Raw genomic sequence first — 19,004 nt, 5'->3', positions numbered from 1 at the left:
TTTGCTTTCTCAAGGAACGCATTAAAATTCAACGGAACAACAGCACGAGCCATCTATCTACAATCAAACATAGACAAGCAAGATACTATCAGGTACTAAGTTCATGATAAATTTAAGTTCAATTAATCATATTACTTAAGAACTCCCACTTAGAAAGATATCCCTCTAATCCTCTAAGTGATCACGTGATCCAAATCAACTAAACCATGTCCGATCATCACGTGAGATGGAGTAGTATCAATGGTGAACATCAATATGTTGATCATATCTACTATATGATTCACGCTCGACCTTTCGGTCTCCGTGTTCCGAGGCCATATCTGTTATATGCTAGGCTCGTCAAGTTAAACCTGAGTATTCCGCGTGTGCAACTGTTTTGCACCCGTTGTATTTGAACATAGAGCCTATCACACCCGATCATCACGTGGTGTCTCAGCACGAAGAACTTTCGCAACGGTGCATACTCAGGGAGAACACTTATACTTTGATAATTTAGTGAGGGATCATCTTATAATGCTACCGTCAATCAAAGCAAGATAAGATGCATAAAAGATAAACATCACATGCAATCAATATAAGTGATATGATATGGCCATCATCATCTTGTGTTTGTGATCTTCATCTTCGAAGCACCGTCATGATCACCATCGTCACCGGCGCGACACCTTGATCACCATCGTAGCATCATTGTCGTCTCGCCAATCTTATGCTTCCACGACTATCGCTACCGCTTAGTGATAAAGTAAAGCATTACAGCGCAATTGCATTGCATACAATAAAGCGACAACCATATGGCTCCTGCCAGTTGCCGATAACTCGGTTACAAAACATGATCATCTCATACAATAAAATTTAGCATCATGTCTTGACCATATCACATCACAACATGCCCTGCAAAAACAAGTTAGACGTCCTCTACTTTGTTGTTGCAAGTTTTACGTGGCTGCTACGGGCTTAGCAAGAACCGTTCTTACCTACGCATCAAAACCACAACGATAGTTTGTCAAGTTGGTGTTGTTTTAACCTTCGCAAGGACCGGGCGTAGCCACACTTGGTTCAACTAAAGTTGGAGAAACTGACACCCGCCAGCCACCTGTGTGCAAAGCACGTCGGTAGAACCAGTCTCGCGTAAGCGTACGCGTAATGTCGGTCCGGGCCGCTTCATCCAACAATACCGCCGAACCAAAGTATGACATGCTGGTAAGCAGTATGACTTATATCGCCCACAACTCACTTGTGTTCTACTCGTGCACAACATCAACGCATAAAACCTAGGCTCTGATACCACTGTTGGGAACGTAGTAATTTCAAGAAAATTCCTACGCACACGCAAGATCATGGTGATGCATAGCAACGGGAGGGGAGAGTGTTGTCTACGTACCCTCGTAGACCGGAAGCGGAAGCATTAGCACAACGCGGTTGATGTAGTCGTACGTCTTCACGGCCCGACCGGTCAAGCACTGAAACTACGACACCTCTGAGTTCTAGCACACGTTCAGCTCGATGACGATCCCCGGACTCCGATCCAGCAGAATGTCGGGGAAGAGTCCCGTCAGCACAATGGCGTGGTGACGATATTGATGTTCTACCGTTGCAAGGCTTCGCCTAAGCACCGCTACAATATTATCAAGGATTATGGTGGAGGAGGGCACCACACACGGCTAATAGATCTCAAGGATCAATTGTTGTGTCTAGAGGTGCCCCCCTGCCCCCGTATATAAAGGAGCAAGGGGGAGGGGTGGCCGGCCAGGAGGAGGCGCGCCAGGGAGGAGTCCTACTCCTACCGGGAGTAGGACTCCCTCCTTTCCTTGTCCAACTAGGAGAGGGGGAAGGAAGGGAGAGAGGAGAGAAAGGAAAGGGGGGGCGCCGCCCCTACCTCCTTGTCCAATTCGGACTAGAGGGGGAGGGGCGTGCAGCCTGCCCTGGCCGCCCCTCCTTTGCTCCACTTTGGGCCCATGAGGCCCGTTAACCCCCGGGGGCGGTTCCGGTAACCCCTGGTACTCCGTTTTATATCCGATAACTCCCAGAACCATTCCTGTGTCCGAATATAGTCGTCCAATATATCAATCTTTATGTCTCGACTATTTCGAGACTCCTCGTTATGTCCGTGATCACATCCGGGACTCCGAACAACCTTCGTTACATCAAAATATATAAACTCATAATGAAACGGTCATCATAGCATTAAGCGTGCGGACCCTACGGGTTCGAGAACTATGTAGACATGACCGAGACACGTCTCCGGTCAATAACCAATAGCGGAACCTGGATGCTCATATTGGCTCCTACATATTCTAATAAGATCTTTTATTGGTCAGACCGCATAACAACATACGTTGTTCCCTTTGTCATCGGTATGTTACTTGCCCGAGATTTGATCGTCGGTATCTCAATACCTAGTTCAATCTCGTTACCGGCAAGTCTCTTTACTCGTTCCGTAATACATCATCCCGCAACTAACTTATTAGTTGCAATGCTTGCAAGGCTTATGTGATGTGCATTACTGAGAGGGCCCAGAGATACCTCTCCGACAATTGGAGTGACAAATCCTAATCTCGAAATACGCCAACCCAACAAGTACCTTCGGAGACACCTGTAGAGCACCTTTATAATCACCCAGTTACGTTGTGACGTTTGGTAGCACACAAAGTGTTCCTCCGGTAAACGGGAGTTGCATAATCTCATAATCATAGGAACATGTATAAGTCATGAAGAAAGCAATAGCAACAAACTAAACGATCAAGTGCTAAGCTAACGAAATGGGTCAAGTCAATCACATCATTCTCCTAATGATGTGATCCCATTAATCAAATGACAACTCATGTCTATGGTTAGGAAACATAACCATCTTTGATCAACGAGCTAGTCAAGTAGAGGCATACTAGTGACACTATGTTTGTCTATGTATTCACACATGTATTATGTTTCTGGTTAATACAATTCTAGCATGAATAATAAACATTTATCATGATATAAGGAAATAAATAATAACTTTATTATTGCCTCTAGGGCATATTTCCTTCAATTTGATCCTTCATGACAGTCTAATTACCTGTGGGATCCGGAGATGATTGTCAGCCAGTGGCAATCGGAGTCTTTCTCGTCGCCATAGACCAATTTAGGACAAAAGCCTAAGCTTGGGGGAGTACGTATTTCTCACCGACATTACATTTATGCTCACACACTCATTGCTAGATGTCGGTGCTCATACTTTTTCATTATATCATCCATGCTAGTTTATTTTCCCTTTTTATGCTTTCTTCTTGTGTGTTTAATAAACCTTAAGAAAAAACAAAAAAATTAGTTGCAGGTCTTAATTTATTTACTTTCCGTGCTTGTAGTAGTAATTAAAAAGAAAGCCAAAAAGTTTCCATGTTCTTCTTTTGCTTGTTGGGAGCTTTCCCGTGTAAATAGTTTTATTTCTTTTCTTTTCTTTGGGGCTTGATAGGAGAAGACCATAATTAAATTGTTGAAGAGGCTCTTATATGCATAAATGTTGATCTGACAAAAGAGCCCATATTGCCTTGTCTTCTCCTGTTTATTGAATGCTTACAGATTCCAGCTTAGTCCAATGAACGTGCACTATTATTATTATTGACATCGTGTTGGAAATATGCCCTAGAGGTAATAATAAAAGGATTATTATTGTATTTCCTTGTTCATGATAATTGTCTTTTATTCATGCTATAATTGTGTTATTCGGAAATCGTAATACATGTGTGAATACATAGACACCAACATGTCCCTAGTAAGCCTCTAGTTGACTAGCTCGTTGATCAACAGATAGTCATGGTTTCCTGACTATGGACATTGGATGTCATTGATAACAAGATCACATCATTAGGAGAATGATGTGATGGACAAGACCCAATCCTAAACATAGCACAAGATCGTATAGTTCGTTTGCTAGAGTTTTTCTAATGTCAAGTATCTTTTCCTTAGACCATGAGATCGTGTAACTCCCGGATACCGTAGGAGTGCTTTGGGTGTACCAAACGTCACAACGTAACTGGGTGATTATAAAGGTATACTACGGGTATCTCCGAAAGTGTCTGTTGGGTTGACACGGATCAAGGCTGGGATTTGTCATTCCGTATAACGGAGAGGTATCGTTGGGCCCACTCGGTAATGCATCATCACAATGAGCTCAAAGTGACCAAGTGTCTGGTCACGAGATCATGCATTACGGTACGAGTAAAGTGACTTGCCGGTAACGAGATTGAACGAGGTATTGGGATACCGATGATCGAATCTCGGGCAAGTAACGTACCGATTGACAAAGGGAATTGTATACGGGGTTGCTTGAATCCTCGACATCGTGGTTCATCCGATGAGATCATCGAGGAGCATGTGGGAGCCAACATGGGTATCCAGATCCCACTGTTGGTTATTGACCGGAGAGCCTTCTCGGTCATGTCTACATGTCTCCCGAACCCGTAGGGTCTACACACTTAAGGTTCGGTGACGCTAGGGTTATTAGGGAGACTTATATGTGATTACCGAATGTTGTTTGGAGTCCCAGATGAGATCCCGGACATCACGAGGAGTTCCAGAATAGTCCGGAGGTAAAGATTTATATATGGGAAGTTGTCATACGGTCACCGGAAAGGTTCGGGGGCATATCGGTATTGTACCTGGGCCACCGGAGGGATTCCGGGGGTCCATCGGGAGGGGCCACCTCTCCCGGAGGGCCTTATGGGCTGTATGAGGAAGGGATCCAGCCCAAAGGGGGCTGGGGCGCCGCTCCCCCCTAGGGCCCATGCGCCTAGGGTTGGGGGAAACCCTGAGGGGGGCGCCCCCCTTGCTTGGGGGGCAAGCCCCCTCCCCTTGGCCGCCACCCCCCCTCTAGATCTCATCTAGAGGGGCCGGCCCCCCTTCTCCCTTCCCCTATAAATAGAGGGGCGAGGGGAGGGTTGCAAGAGACATCCAAGGCGCATCCCCTCCCCTCCCCAACACCTCTCCTCCTCCATCACGAGCTTGGCGAAGCCCTGCCGAAGTACTGGTGCTCCACCACCACCACGCCGTCGTGCTGCTGCTGGAGCCATCTTCCTCAACCTCTCCTTCCCCCTTGCTGGATCAAGAAGGAGGAGACGTCACGCTGACCGTACGTGTGTTGAACGCGGAGGTGCCGTCCGTTCGGCGCTAGGATCTCTGATGATTTGGATCACGTCGAGTACGACTTCCTCATCCCCATTCTTTGAACGCTTCCGCGCGTGATCTACAAAGGTATGTAGATGCAATCCGATCACTCGTTGCTAGATGAACTCATAGATGGATCTTGGTGAAACCGTAGGAAATTTTTTGTTTTCTGCAACGTTCCCTAATAGTGGCATCATGAGCTAGGTCTATGCATAGTTCCTTTTGCACGAGTAGAACACAATTTGTTGTGGGCGTAGATGTTGTCAACTTTCTTGCCGCTACTAGTCTTATTTTGCTTCAGCAGTATTGTGGGATGAAGCGGCCCGGACCAACCTTACACGTACGCTTACGTGAGACCGGTTCCACCGACTAACATGCACTAGTTGCATAAGGTGGCTGGCGGGTGTCTGTCTCTCCCACTTTAGTTGGAGCGGATTCGATGAAAAGGGTCCTTATGAAGGGTAAATAGAAGTTGACAAATCATGTTGTGGCTTTCACGTAGGTAAGAAAACGTTCTTGCTAGAACCCTATTGCAGCCACGTAAAACTTGCAACAACAATTAGAGGACGTCTAACTTGTTTTTGTAGCAAGTGTTTTGTGATGTGATATGGCCAAAGTTGTGATGAATGATGAATGATATATATGTGATGTATGAGATGTTCATGCTATTGTAATAGGAATCACGACTTGCATGTCGATGAGTATGACAACCGGCAGGAGCCATAGGAGTTGTCTTTATTTTTTTGTATGACCTGCGTGTCATTGAGAAATGCCATGTAAATTACTTTACTTTATTGCTAAACGTGTTAGCCATAGTAGTAGAAGTAATAGTTGGCGAGCAACTTCATGGAGACATGATGATGGAGATCATGGTGTCATGCCGGTGACAAGATGATCATGGAGCCCCAAGATGGAGATCAAAGGAGCTATGTGATATTGGCCATATCATGTCACTATTATTATTTGATTGCATGTGTTGTTTATCATGTTTTTGCATCTTGTTTACTTAGAACGACGATAGTAAATAAGATGATCCCTCATAATAATTTCAAGAAAGCGTTCCCCCTAACTGTGCATCGTTGCGACAGTTCGTTGTTTCGAAGCACCACATGATGATCGGGTGTGTTAGATTCCGATGTTCACATACAACGGGTGTAAGACAGATTTACACATGCAAACACTTAGGTTGACTTGACGAGCCTAGCATGTACAGACATGGCCTCGAAACACAGAAGACCGAAAGGTCGAGCATGAGTCGTATAGAAGATACGATCAATATGAAGATGTTCACCGATGTTGGCTAGACCGTCTCACGTGATGATCGGACACGGCCTAGTTAACTCGGATCATGTTATACTTAGATGACTGGAGGGATGTCTATCTGAGTGGGAGTTCATTGAATAATTTGATTTAGATGAACTTAATTATCATGAACTTAGTCTAAAATCTTTACAACATGTATTGTAGATCAAATGGCCAACGTTGTCCTCAACTTCAACGCGTTCCTAGAAAAAACCAAGCTGAAAGACGATGGCAGCAACTATACGGACTGGGTCCGGAACCTGAGGATCATCCTCATAGCTGCCAAGAAAGATTATGTCCTACAAGCACCGCTAGGTGAAGCACCTGTTCTCCCTGCAGAACAAGACGTTATGAACGCTTGGCAAACACGTACCGATGATTACTCCCTCGTTCAGTGCGGCATGCTTTATAGCTTAGAACCAGGGTTCCAAAAGCGTTTTGAGAGACACGGAGCATATGAGATGTTCGAAGAGCTGAAAATGGTTTTTCAAGATCATGCCCGGGTCGAGAGATATGAAGTCTCCGACAAGTTCTTCAGTTGTAAGATGGAGGAAAACAGTTCTGTCAGTGAGCACATACTCACTATGTCTGGGTTACATAACCGCTTGACTCAGCTGGGAGTTAATCTCCCGGATGACACGGTCATTGACAGAATCCTTCAGTCGCTTCCACCGAGCTATAAGAGCTTTGTGATGAACTTCAATATGTAGGGGATGGAAAAGACCATTCCTGAAGTATTTGCAATGCTGAAATCAGCAGAGGTAGAAGTCAAAAAGGAACATCAAGTGTTGATGGTGAATAAAACCACTAAGTTCAAGAAAGGCAAGGGTAAGAAGAACTTCAAGAAGGACGGCAAGGGAGTTGCTTGCTTGCCGGGAAGAAGCCAAAGAATGGACCCAAGCCCGAGACTGAGTGCTTTTATTGCAAGGAAAGTGGTCACTGGAAGCGAAACTGCCCCAAATACTTGGCGGACAAGAAGGCCGGCAAAACGAAAGGTATATGTGATATACATGTAATTGATGTGTACCTTACCAGTACTCGCAGTAGCTCCTGGGTATTTGATACCGGTGCGGTTGCTCACATTTGTAACTCAAAACAGGAGCTGCGGAATAAGCGGAGACTGGCGAAGGACGAGGTGACGATGCACGTCGGGAATGGTTCCAAGGTCAATGTGACCGCCGTCGGCACGCTACCTCTACATTTACCTACGGGATTAGTTTTAAACCTCAATAATTGTTATTTAGTGCCAGCTTTGAGCATGAACATTGTATCAGGATCTTGTTTAATTCGAGATGGCTACTCATTTAAATCCGAGAATAATGGTTGTTCTATTTATATGAGAGATATGTTTTATGGTCATGCTCCAATGGTGAATGGTTTATTCTTAATGAATCTCGAGTGTAATGCTACACATATTCATAGTGTGAGTACCAAAAGATGTAAGGTTAATAATGATAGTTCCACATACTTGTGGCACTGCCGCCTTGGTCACATAGGTGTCAAACGCATGAAGAAGCTCCATGCAGATGGACTTTTAGAGTCTCTTGATTACGAATCATTTGACACATGCGAACCATGCCTCATGGGTAAAATGACCAAGACTCCGTTCTCAGGAACAATGGAGCGAGCAACCAACTTATTGGAAACCATACATACTGATGTGTGCGGTCCAATGAGTGTTGAGGCTCGCGGTGGTTATCATTATGTTCTCACCCTCACTGATGACTTGAGTAGATATGGGTATGTCTACTTAATGAAACACAAGTCTGAGACCTTTGAAAGGTTCAAGGAATTTCAGAGTGAGGTTGAGAATCAACGTGATAGGAAAATCAAGTTCCTGCGATCAGATCGTGGAGGAGAATACTTGAGTCACGAATTTGGCACACACTTAAGGAAATGTGGAATAGTTTCACAACTCACGCCGCCTGGAACACCTCAGTGTAATGGTGTGTCTGAACGTCGTAATCGCACTCTATTGGATATGGTGCGATCTATGATGTCTCTTACCGATTTACCGCTATCATTTTGGGGCTATGCTTTAGAGACTGCCGCATACAGTTTAAATAGGGCTCCGTCGAAATCCGTTGAGACGACACCGTATGAATTATGGTTTGGGAAGAAACCTAAGCTGTCGTTTCTAAAAGTTTGGGGATGCGATGCTTATGTCAAGAAACTTCAACCTGAAAAGCTCGAACCCAAGTCGAAAAAATGCGTCTTCATAGGATACCCTAAAGAAACTATTGGGTATACCTTCTACCTCAGATCCGAAGGCAAGATCTTTGTTGCCAAGAATGGATCCTTTCTGGAGAAGGAGTTTCTCTCGAAAGAAGTAAGTGGGAGGAAAGTAGAACTTGATGAAGTATTACCTCTTGAACCGGAAAGTGGCGCAACTCAGGAAAATGTTCCTGTGGTGCCTGCACCAATTAGAGAGGAAGTTAATGATGATGATCAAGATACTTCTGATCAAGCTCCTATTGAAATGCGAAGGTCCACAAGGACACGTTCCGCACCAGAATGGTACGGCAACCCTGTCTTGGAAATCATGTTGTTAGACAACGGTGAACCTTCGAACTATGAAGAAGCGATGGCGGGCCCGGATTCCGACAAATGGCTGGAAGCCATGAAATCCGAGATAGGATCCATGTATGAAAACGAAGTATGGACTTTGACTGACTTGCCCGTTGAGCAGCGAGCCATAGAAAATAAATGGATCTTTAAGAAGAAGACAGACGCGGATGGTAATGTGACCATCTATAAAGCTCGGCTTGTCGCTAAGGGTTATCGACAAGTTCAAGGGGTTGACTACGATGAGACTTTCTCACCAGTAGCGAAGCTAAAGTCCGTTCGAATCATGTTAGCAATTGCCGCATTCTATGATTATGAGATATGGCAAATGGACGTCAAAATGGCATTCCTTAATGGTTACCTTAAGGAAGAATTGTATATGATGCAGCTGGAAGGTTTTGTCGATCCTAAGAATGCTGACAAGGTGTGCAAGCTCCAACGCTTGATTTATGGGCTGGTGCAAGCATATCGGAGTTGGAACATTCGCTTTGATGAGATGATCAAAGCGTTTGGGTTTATGCAGACTTATGGAGAAGCCTGCGTTTACAAGAAAGTGAGTGGGAGCTCTGTAGCATTTCTCATATTATATGTAGATGACATACTTTTGATGGGAAATGATATAGAGCTTTTGGACAGCATTAAGGCCTACTTGAATAAGAGTTTTTCAATGAAGGACCTTGGAGAAGCTGCTTAGATATTAGGCATCAAGATCTATAGAGATAGATCAAGATGCCTCATAGGTCTTTCACAAAGCACATACCTTGATAAGATATTGAAGAAGTTCAATATGGATCAGTCTAAGAAGGGGTTCTTGCCTGTGTTGCAAGGTGTGAAATTGAGCTCAGCTCAATGTCCGACCATGGCAGAAGATATAGAAGGGATGAGTGTCATCCCCTATGCCTCAGCCATAGGTTCTATTATGTATGCCATGCTGTGTACCAGACCTGATGTAAACCTTGCCGTAAGTTTGGTAGGTAGGTACCGAAGTAATCCCGTCAAGGAACACTAGACAGCGGTCAAGAATATCCTGAAGTACCTGAAAAGGACTAAGGAAATGTTTCTCATTTATGGAGGAGACGAAGAGCTCGTCGTAAAGGGTTACATCAACGCTAGCTTCGACACAGATCTGGATGACTCTAAGTCACAAACCGAATACGTGTATATTTTGAATGGTGGGGCAGTAAGCTGGTGCAGTTGCAAGCAGAGCGTCGTGGCGGGATCTACATGTGAAGCGGAGTACATGGCAGCCTCGGAGGCAGTGCATGAAGCAATTTGGGTGAAGGAGTTCATCACCGACCTAGGAGTCATACCCAATGCGTCGGGGCCGATCAAACTCTTCTGTGACAACACTAGAGCTATTGCACTTGCCAAGGAGCCCAGGTTTCACAAGAAGACCAGGAACATCAAGCGCCGCTTCAACTCCATTCGTGAAAATGTTCAAGATGGAGATATAGATATTTGTAAAGTACATACGGAACTGAATGTAGCAGATCCGTTGACTAAACCTCTCCCTAGAGCAAAACATGATCAATACCAGAATTCCATGGGTGTTCGATTCATCACAATGTAACTAGATTATTGACTCTAGTGCAAGTGGGAGACTGTTGGAAATATGCCCTAGAGGTAATAATAAAAGGATTATTATTGTATTTCCTTGTTCATGATAATTGTCTTTTATTCATGCTATAATTGTGTTATCCGGAAATCGTAATACATGTGTGAATACATAGACACCAACATGTCCCTAATAAGCCTCTAGTTGACTAGCTCGTTGATCAACAGATAGTCATGGTTTCCTGACTATGGACATTGGATGTCATTGATAACGAGATCACATCATTAGGAGATCGTATAGTTCGTTTGCTAGAGTTTTTCTAATGTCAAGTATCTTTTCCTTAGACCATGAGATTGTGTAACTCCCGGATACCGTAGGAGTGCTTTGGGTGTACCAAACGTCACAACGTAATTGGGTGACTATAAAGGTATACTACGGGTATCTCCGAAAGTGTCTGTTGGGTTGACACGGATGAAGACTGGGATTTGTCACTCCGTATAACGGAGAGGTATCGCTGGGCCCACTCGGTAATGCATCATCACAATGAGCTCAAAGTGACCAAGTGTCTGGTCACGGGATCATGCATTACGGTATGAGTAAAGTGACTTGTCGGTAACGAGATTGAATGAGGTATTGGGATACCGACGATCGAATCTCGGGCAAGTAACGTACCAATTGACAAAGGGAATTGTATACGGGGTTGCTTGAATCCTCGGCATCGTGGTTCATCCGATGAGATCATCGAGGAGCATGTGGGAGCCAACATGGGTATCCAGATCCCGCTATTGGTTATTGACCGGAGAGCCTTCTCGGTCATGTCTACATGTCTCCCGAACCCGTAGGGTCTACACACTTAAGGTTCGGTGACGCTAGGGTTATTAGGGAGACTTATATGTGATTACCGAATGTTGTTCGGAGTCCCGGATGAGATCCCGGACGTCACGAGGAGTTCCGGAATAGTCCGGAGGTAAAGATTTATATATGGGAAGTTGTCATACGGTCACCGGAAAGGTTCGGGGGCATATCGGTATTGTACCGGGGTCACCGGAGGGATTTTGGGGGTCCACCGGGAGGGGCCACCTCTCCCGGAGGGCCTATGGGCTGTATGAGGAAGGGATCCAGCCCAAAGTGGGCTGGGGCGCCACTCCCCCCTAGGGCCCATGCGCCTAGGGTTGGGGGAAACCCTGAGGGGGGTGCCCCCCTTGCTTGGGGGGCAAGCCCCCTCCCCTTGGCCGCCGCCCCCCCCTCTAGATCTCATCTAGAGGGGCCGGCCCCCCTTCTCCCTTCCCTTATAAATAGAGGGACGAGGGGAGGGCTGCAAGAGACATCCAAGGCGCAGCCCCTCCCCTCCCCAACACCTTTCCTCCTCCGTCACGAGCTTGGCGAAGCCCTGCCGGAGTACTGCTGCTCCATCACCACCACGCCGTCGTGCTGCTGGTGGAGCCATCTTTCTCAACCTCTCCTTCCCCCTTGCTGGATCAAGAAGGAGGAAACATCACGCTGACCGTACGTGTGTTGAACGTGAAGGTGCCGTCCGTTCGGCGCTAGGATCTCCGGTGATTTGGATCACGTCGAGTACGACTTCCTCATCCCCGTTCTTTGAACGCTTCCGCGCGTGATCTACAAAGGTATGTAGATGCAATCCGATCACTCGTTGCTAGATGAACTCATAGATGGATCTTGGTGAAACCGTAGGAAAATTTTTGTTTTCTGCAACGTTCCCCAACACATCGTTCGGTCGTGCAAGTGAAGGGCAATTATGATGATATATGATGGACTGGCTAAGATGAGAAAAGCTGGTATGAACTCGACCTCTTTTTTTTTGTAAATATGATTAGTTCATCGTTCCTGATTCAGCCTATTATGAATAAACATGTTTGCAATGACAACTAGGGATCATAGTTTCTTGTGTCATGCTTGATTAACTATGAGTTATAATGGTTTACCTTGCGTGCCAACATGCTATTAAAATGGTTATGATGTGGTATGATAGGGTGGTATCCTCCTCTGAATGATTTAAGTGACTTGACTTGGCACATGTTCACGCGTGTAGTTGAAACAAAATCAACATAGCCTTCACAATATTTATGTTTATGGTGGATTATATCCTACTCATGCTTGCATTCGGTGTTGATTAATTTTAATGCATGTTCATGACTGTTGTCGCTCTCTAGTTGGTCGCTTCCCAGTCTTTTGCTAGCCTTCACCTGTACTAAGCGGGAATACTGCTTGTGCATCCAATCCCGTAAACCCAAAGTTATTTCACATGAGTCCATTATACCTACCTATATACGGTATCTACTTGTCGTTCGAAGTAAATTTGTATGTGCCAAACTCTAAATCTCCAAATAAATATCTTGTTTTGTATGCTCGAATAGCTTATGTATCAACTATGGCTGTCTGTATCTTCCATGTTAGGCGGGTTATTCTCAAGAGGAGTGGACTCCGCTCCTCACTCACGAGATAAATGGCTGGTCACCGAGATGCTCAGTCCCATGCTTTATGCAAACTAAATCAAAATAATTGCAAACAAACCCCCCTGGGACTCTTGTTAGTTGGAGGCACTCGTTGTTTCGAGCAGGCCATGGATTGATGCTTATGGTGGAAGGGGGAGTATAAACTTTACCATTCTGTTTGGGAACCACCTATAATGTGTGTAGCATGGAAGATATCGCCATCTCTTGGTTGTTATGTTGACAATGAAAGTATACCGCTCAAAATATTATTCACCTTTGTTTTAAAACCGAGCTCTGGCACATATACAAATCCCTGCTTCCCTCTGCGAAGGGCCTATCTATTTATTTTTATGCTGAGTCATCATCCTCTTATTAAAAAGCACCAGTTGGAGAGCACCGCTGTCATTTGCATTCATTACTGTTAGTTTACATTGAGTATGACTTGACTGGATCTCTTTTACCATGAATTACAATGTCTAGTCAGTCCTTAATCTTTAAAGGTGCTCTACATTTATGTTTTGCGGTCTCAGAAAGGGCTAGCGAGATACCATCTTATTATATCATATTATGATTGTTTTGAGAAAGTGTTATCAACCGAGATTTATTATTATGCCTCGCTAGTTGATTATGCTATTGATATGAGTAAACTTGAGACCTATGCGTTATTGCAAATGTGGTTAGTTATAATCTTTGCTGAAAACTTGAATGCTGACTTTACATATTTACAACAACAATAGCAAACAGAGTTTGTAAAAGTTTTTTTATCACTTTCAGTTTGTCAACTGAATTGCTTGAGGACAAGCAAAGGTTTAATCTTGGGGAGAGTTGATACGTCTCCAGCGTATCTACTTTTCCAAACACTTTTGCCCTTGTTTTGGACTCTAACTTGCATGATTTGAATGGAACTAACCCAGACTGACGATGTTTTCAGCAGAATTACCATGGTGTTATTTATGTGCAGGAGCAAACGTGCTCGGAATGATCTGAAACTTTACGGAGACACTTTTCAAAAAATAAGAAAAATACCTGCCAAAGATGAAGGCCAGGGGGCCACAACCTTGCCACGAGGGTGGGGGACGTGCCTGCCCCCTAGGGCGCGCCCCCTACCTCGTGGGCCCCTTATTGCCTCTCCGACTCCAACTCCACCTCCATATATTGAGTTTCGGGGAGAAAAAATCAGAGAGAAGAAATTATCGTGTTTTACGATACGGAGCCGCCGCCAAGCCCTAAAACCTCTCGGAAGGGCTGATCTGGAGTCCGTTCGGGGCTTCAGAGAGGGGAATCCGTCGCCATCGTCATCATCAACCAACGTCCATCACCAATTTCATGATGCTCACCGCCGTGCGTGAGTAATTCCATCGTGGGCTTGCTGGACGGTGATGGGTTGGATGGGATCTATCATGTAATCGAGTTAGTTTTGTTAGGATTTGATCCCTAGTGTCCACTATGTTCTGAGATTGATGTTTCTATGATTTTGCTATGCTTCATGCTTGTCACTAGGGCCCGAGTGACATGATTTCAGATCTGAACCTATTATGTTTTCATCAATATATGAGTGTTCTTGATCCTAGCTTGCAAGTCTATAGTCACCTATTATGTCTTATGATCCGTTAACCCCGAAGTGACAATAATCGGGATACTTACAGGCGATGACCGTAGTTTGAGGAGTTCATGTATTCACTATGTGTTAATGCTTTATTCCGGTTCTCTATTAAAAAGAGACATTAATATTCCTTAGTTTCCGTAAGGACCCCGCTGCCACAGGAGGGTAGGACAAAAGATGTCATGCAAGTTCTTTTCCATAAGCACGTATGACTATGTTTGAAATACATGTCTACATTATATCAATGAACTAGAGCTAGTTCTGTGTGACCCTAGGTTATGACTGTTACATGATGAACCGCATCCGGTATAATTCTCTATCACCAATCCATTGCCTACGAGCTTTCCACATATTGTTCTTCGCTTATTTATTTTCCCGTTGCTATTACTATCATCACTACAAAATACCAAAAACATTGCTTTTACTACCGTTATCTTTTGCTACCGTTATCACCACTATCATATTACTTTGCTACTAAACACTTTGCTGCAAATATTAAGTTTTCAGTGTGGTTAAATTGACAACTCAGCTGCTAATACTTGAGAATAATCTTTGACTCTCCTTGTGTCGAATCAATAAATTTGGGTTGAATACTCTATCCTCGAAAACTATTGTGATCCCCTGTACTTGTGGGTTATCACATCTCATGAAAAAAAAACCGTGACTTTCGCGAAAGAAAAAGAAAGAAAACATGTTTTTTCCATGCAAATTTTTTTCAAACTTTTTTATCAAAAAGCTAAGGAAGACCGGAGAAAAACCAAAATGTCGAAAAAACCCCGAAAAAACCCCGTTTAAAAAGCCGAAAACGCGTCTGGAAAAATAAAAAAATAAAATTCGAAGGAAACGTCCAGAGCACGACACGCGGCGAATGACTGAGAGCACGCCAAGTGACGCTGATCGTTGCGAGGCTCCCGAAGGAGCGCTCGTTAACGTAAAAAAAAGAAAAATCGTATGAATATGCGAATCTTTGATTGAGTGAATCAAACGAGCAGTGAAGAGGAAAAGGACAAGAAAAGGTCGGCAGTCTCTTACACGTGGCCCCGCGTGTCATCCGCGTATGGATAACTTCGTATCGAAGTCAAGCTCTGTTTTTTTTTAATCTGAGAGGAGCTCTGTTCTTATCCACTTTCTCACCCTACCGCCTCCCTCCGTTCACAGCATACTCGCACGAAACACCCCAAACAATATTCTATTCCACACACATCATCCTGCACCTGTCTAACAAGAGGAAAGCCTTACACGAGGCAGCTTAGAAAACCACAAGGTCTCTTTTGCAATTGCCCCCCGATTTTTTCGGACGGTAGAAACGGAAGGGGGAGAGCGCAGAGGAGAGGCGAGGCGAGACGCCACCGAAAGAGGAGAGAGCCATCAGCCATGGGAGGAGGCGTCATGCGCACCGCCGCGAAGGTCGGCCTCGCCGGGGGCGCCGCGGCGGCGGCGGGCCGCTTCCGCAACGTCGCCCCGTCCTTCGCCACGGCCCCCGCGGCCGAGGCCGCCGCGGCGGCGCCGCTGCTGTCCGCGGCCGGGGAGATCCCGCCGGTGGCGCCGGCCGGGTCGCAGTGGGCGTCCTGGGAGGTGGACGACTGGGAGTTCGCGGACTGGAGGTCCGAGTCGGCGTCCGAGGCCGACGTGGCCGTGGTCGGGGGGCCCAGGCTGGTCTTCGCCCCGCCCTCGCGGGAGGAGGCCGAGGAGGCCACCGCCGAGCTCCGGGAGGCTATTGACAGGTGACTTGGATGCATTTCTTCTCGGGATTTTTCGAATTGGAGATCGAATTGCTCTCTGGGTTTTCTTCGGCACAGTTGATTTATTCTGATTGCTTTGGGCGATGGTCTGGAATATTAAGAAGCTTTATGCTCTCTTGATAATATGCCCGTTCTGATTTGATGGTATCAAATTGGTCTGTGAGGGTTAGGTTTTCGATTCTTATACTGCTTAAATTTGCCTGGGCGCTTATAGGGATGCTTATATAAGGAAAATTAAACACTGTACCAAGTTAGAAAGTGCTTACACCAAGAGCTGTTGTTTCCAACGCCTACACTGTAACTGTATCTACTTCAGTACTTCACAATAAAGAGAATAATTCTTCTACGACGTGAAATTTATGTTCACCTTGTATGTGATGGGTCAATTATGGTGCAGTTGAGGGGATTGTTCAATTTTCACTCTAGAAGTATCAAATCAGAACTAGTTTTATCACTGTCAAAAGGAAAATAAATATGTCAGGAAGTTTGAAGGACCGTTTGTGTTTTAAATTTGTTACTCCATTCTTCAGTTATCACTAAGAACTCAAGACATCACTTCCCCAATATATTAGTGAGTACTCCCTCGGTAAAGAAATATAAGACCGTTTAGATCACTTAGTGATCTAAACGTTCTTCTATCCCTTTACAGAGGGAGTAGTAAATAAATGAAGGCGACTCCAGTTTGTTCCCTGTACGTTACTCCAGTTGACCAATTCATGTTTGTTCATTCAACAAGCTAACCTTGAACAGGCTATGATATCGTCACATCTGTACAACTCTGTCCCTTCAGTTCTCTTGTATATTGCAGGAGAAAACCCTCTGTGCATCAAGTACAAATGTTGTGTTTGTTTGCATTCAAGTTTTTGCTACCTTTATGTTTTAGAATTTGTTGCATTTGCACGTATTGCCTTTTTCTTCATCTACATATTATGTTATTATATCCAAATGTTCTGAAGCCCTACAAAATGATTGTTTGTAGGGTTTATTTTAAAGAGACTCCAGTAGAAGTTGTTAAGGAACATGATCAAGAGCTTAGCAAGCTGGGAGCCGATGCATTAATTCCTGCTATGCCGGGACATGTAGTGCAGGCTTTTACATTGTTAAAATCAAGCCCAGAGGCACAGGTCTGTAACTGCATTGCTTCAATCAGTTGTTACTATCATCTATACGGATTGCACTGTTGTTTCTCTGTTGTTGGCTTTGTATATGCACAAAATATTAGTGAAGTTGCTTTTGAAAAGAGACACTTGGGCAAATTGAATGCACCGATTTGTTGTGTTGACATCATTCTGTGTTAGTCATCAATCAATTTATAGCTTGTTATTGTTGCTTTATGATGTTTCCTTTGATAATTTTGGTATGTTATGTACATTTAGTTTGTATATGAGTGTGTTGTAGTATAGTGTTAATGATATTTGTATGGAATGAATTTCCATCTTTTTAGTTGCGTCATTTCCCGAAAGCATGGCACCTTGTCATTAGATATTTAGTGTCAGGTGAATTTGTATGTAGCATATCAACATTTAGTTCACAGTGTTAACAAATTATTTTCATCTTTTGGTTGCATAGTTTTCAGAAGTACGACACTCATTAGATAATTTATGTCAAGTAATTAATTATATGTAGCACAATGAGATTTAGTTGAGCTGAGCCAGTTCTCAGTTCTGATATTCCGTTTCTTTCACTTACGTTTTTTATTTTGATCTCCAGAGCGTTGTTGCCTCGCTTGCATCAGATAAAAATGTGTGGGACGCGGTGTTGAAGAACGAGAGGGTTATGGAATTTTACAAGAGTCACCAGCAAAGTATGTTTCACCTTGTCCTAATCTCAAAAGTTACATCTTGGGTTTATTGTTTCTCGTGAACTGTACCGCCATTATTTTTCTGTGGGAATTGTATGTATGACCATTACTATCTTCTCTTGTGATACAGCTCTGGTCAATACTTTTCCTGAGGGCACCGACTCTAGTGACTCAGTAGAGTCACCGGAGAAATTTGAAGAGGCATCCCCAGAATATGCACTTCCCACTGCCTCGCCTTTGTCGGACTTTGTGGACAATGCGAAGAAGACGATGATGGAGATGGTTGACAACATAACCAACTTCTTCCAAGACCTGTTCCACAACCCGGCAGAAGCTGAGGCCGGACCGGGCTCATCCTCTAAAAAGCCTTCGTTCGCGGAGATGGCGGCTGGCGGATCTTTCGTGGCTCTTGCCATGGCGGTCATCCTAGTTGTTCTGTTCAAGAGGGCATGAACATATACTACAAGTTCAAACGCCCTTGATGCCTATTGGGACTTAAATCTGTCGAAAATAACTCGTGTTATGAAGAACTATGGATGTATTGTACAGCGTGTGTCTCCTGCCGTACTGTGTCAGTTAAAACTTCCGAGTGTTGAGACCAGTTTAATAAAGACATGTTATGCTCCTGGTTAATTGGTAATGCTACGCTGTAGCATGGATATTTTATCTGTGTTTAGAGGTGTGATAATTTTTTTTCTTTTGAAAAGGCCATAGGCCATATATTAAGTAGTATAACCCCTTAAAAAGCTTTCTTTTATAAATTGGGAAATGCACTTAATTTTTAAGGGTGCCGAGGTCTTCTTTGTCATGGAGCAACACGACTCAACTTCTAACACATTAT

The 19,004-nt window shown here is 44.4% G+C and overlaps 1 protein-coding gene across 2 annotated transcripts; it reads left to right on the top strand.

The window, feature by feature from the left end:
- Positions 1–15,914: 15,914 nt before the first annotated feature.
- On the top strand, positions 15,915–18,796 carry LOC123148280 (uncharacterized). Of its 2 annotated transcripts, XM_044567661.1 has the most exons (5): positions 15,915–16,016; positions 16,113–16,344; positions 17,342–17,486; positions 18,073–18,166; positions 18,294–18,796. In XM_044567661.1, the coding sequence occupies exons 1-5, from the start codon at positions 15,995–15,997 to the stop codon at positions 18,614–18,616; spliced, it is 816 nt and encodes a 271-aa protein (XP_044423596.1). In that variant the 5' UTR covers positions 15,915–15,994; the 3' UTR covers positions 18,617–18,796. The 2 variants fall into 2 exon arrangements, with proteins under 2 accessions (XP_044423596.1, XP_044423595.1); XM_044567660.1 differs by having other exon boundaries at positions 15,942–16,344.
- Positions 18,797–19,004: the final 208 nt, after the last annotated feature.

This window comes from Triticum aestivum, chromosome 7A (genome assembly GCF_018294505.1).
Source record: "Triticum aestivum cultivar Chinese Spring chromosome 7A, IWGSC CS RefSeq v2.1, whole genome shotgun sequence".
Taxonomy (NCBI): domain Eukaryota; kingdom Viridiplantae; phylum Streptophyta; class Magnoliopsida; order Poales; family Poaceae; genus Triticum; species Triticum aestivum.
The sequence above is the reverse complement of the archived record's forward strand: the minus strand, read 5'-3'. Positions and strand labels throughout refer to the sequence as shown.

Bases quoted from the DNA above. Each gene is read 5' to 3' on its own strand.
- LOC123148280 (XM_044567660.1), top strand. From the start codon at position 15,995: ATGGGAGGAGGCGTCATGCGCACCGCCGCGAAGGTCGGCCTCGCCGGG. The intron at 16,345-17,341 runs GTGACTTGGATG...GATTGTTTGTAG, and splicing joins CTCCGGGAGGCTATTGACAG to GGTTTATTTTAAAGAGACTC. The intron at 17,487-18,072 runs GTCTGTAACTGC...TTTGATCTCCAG, and splicing joins AATCAAGCCCAGAGGCACAG to AGCGTTGTTGCCTCGCTTGC.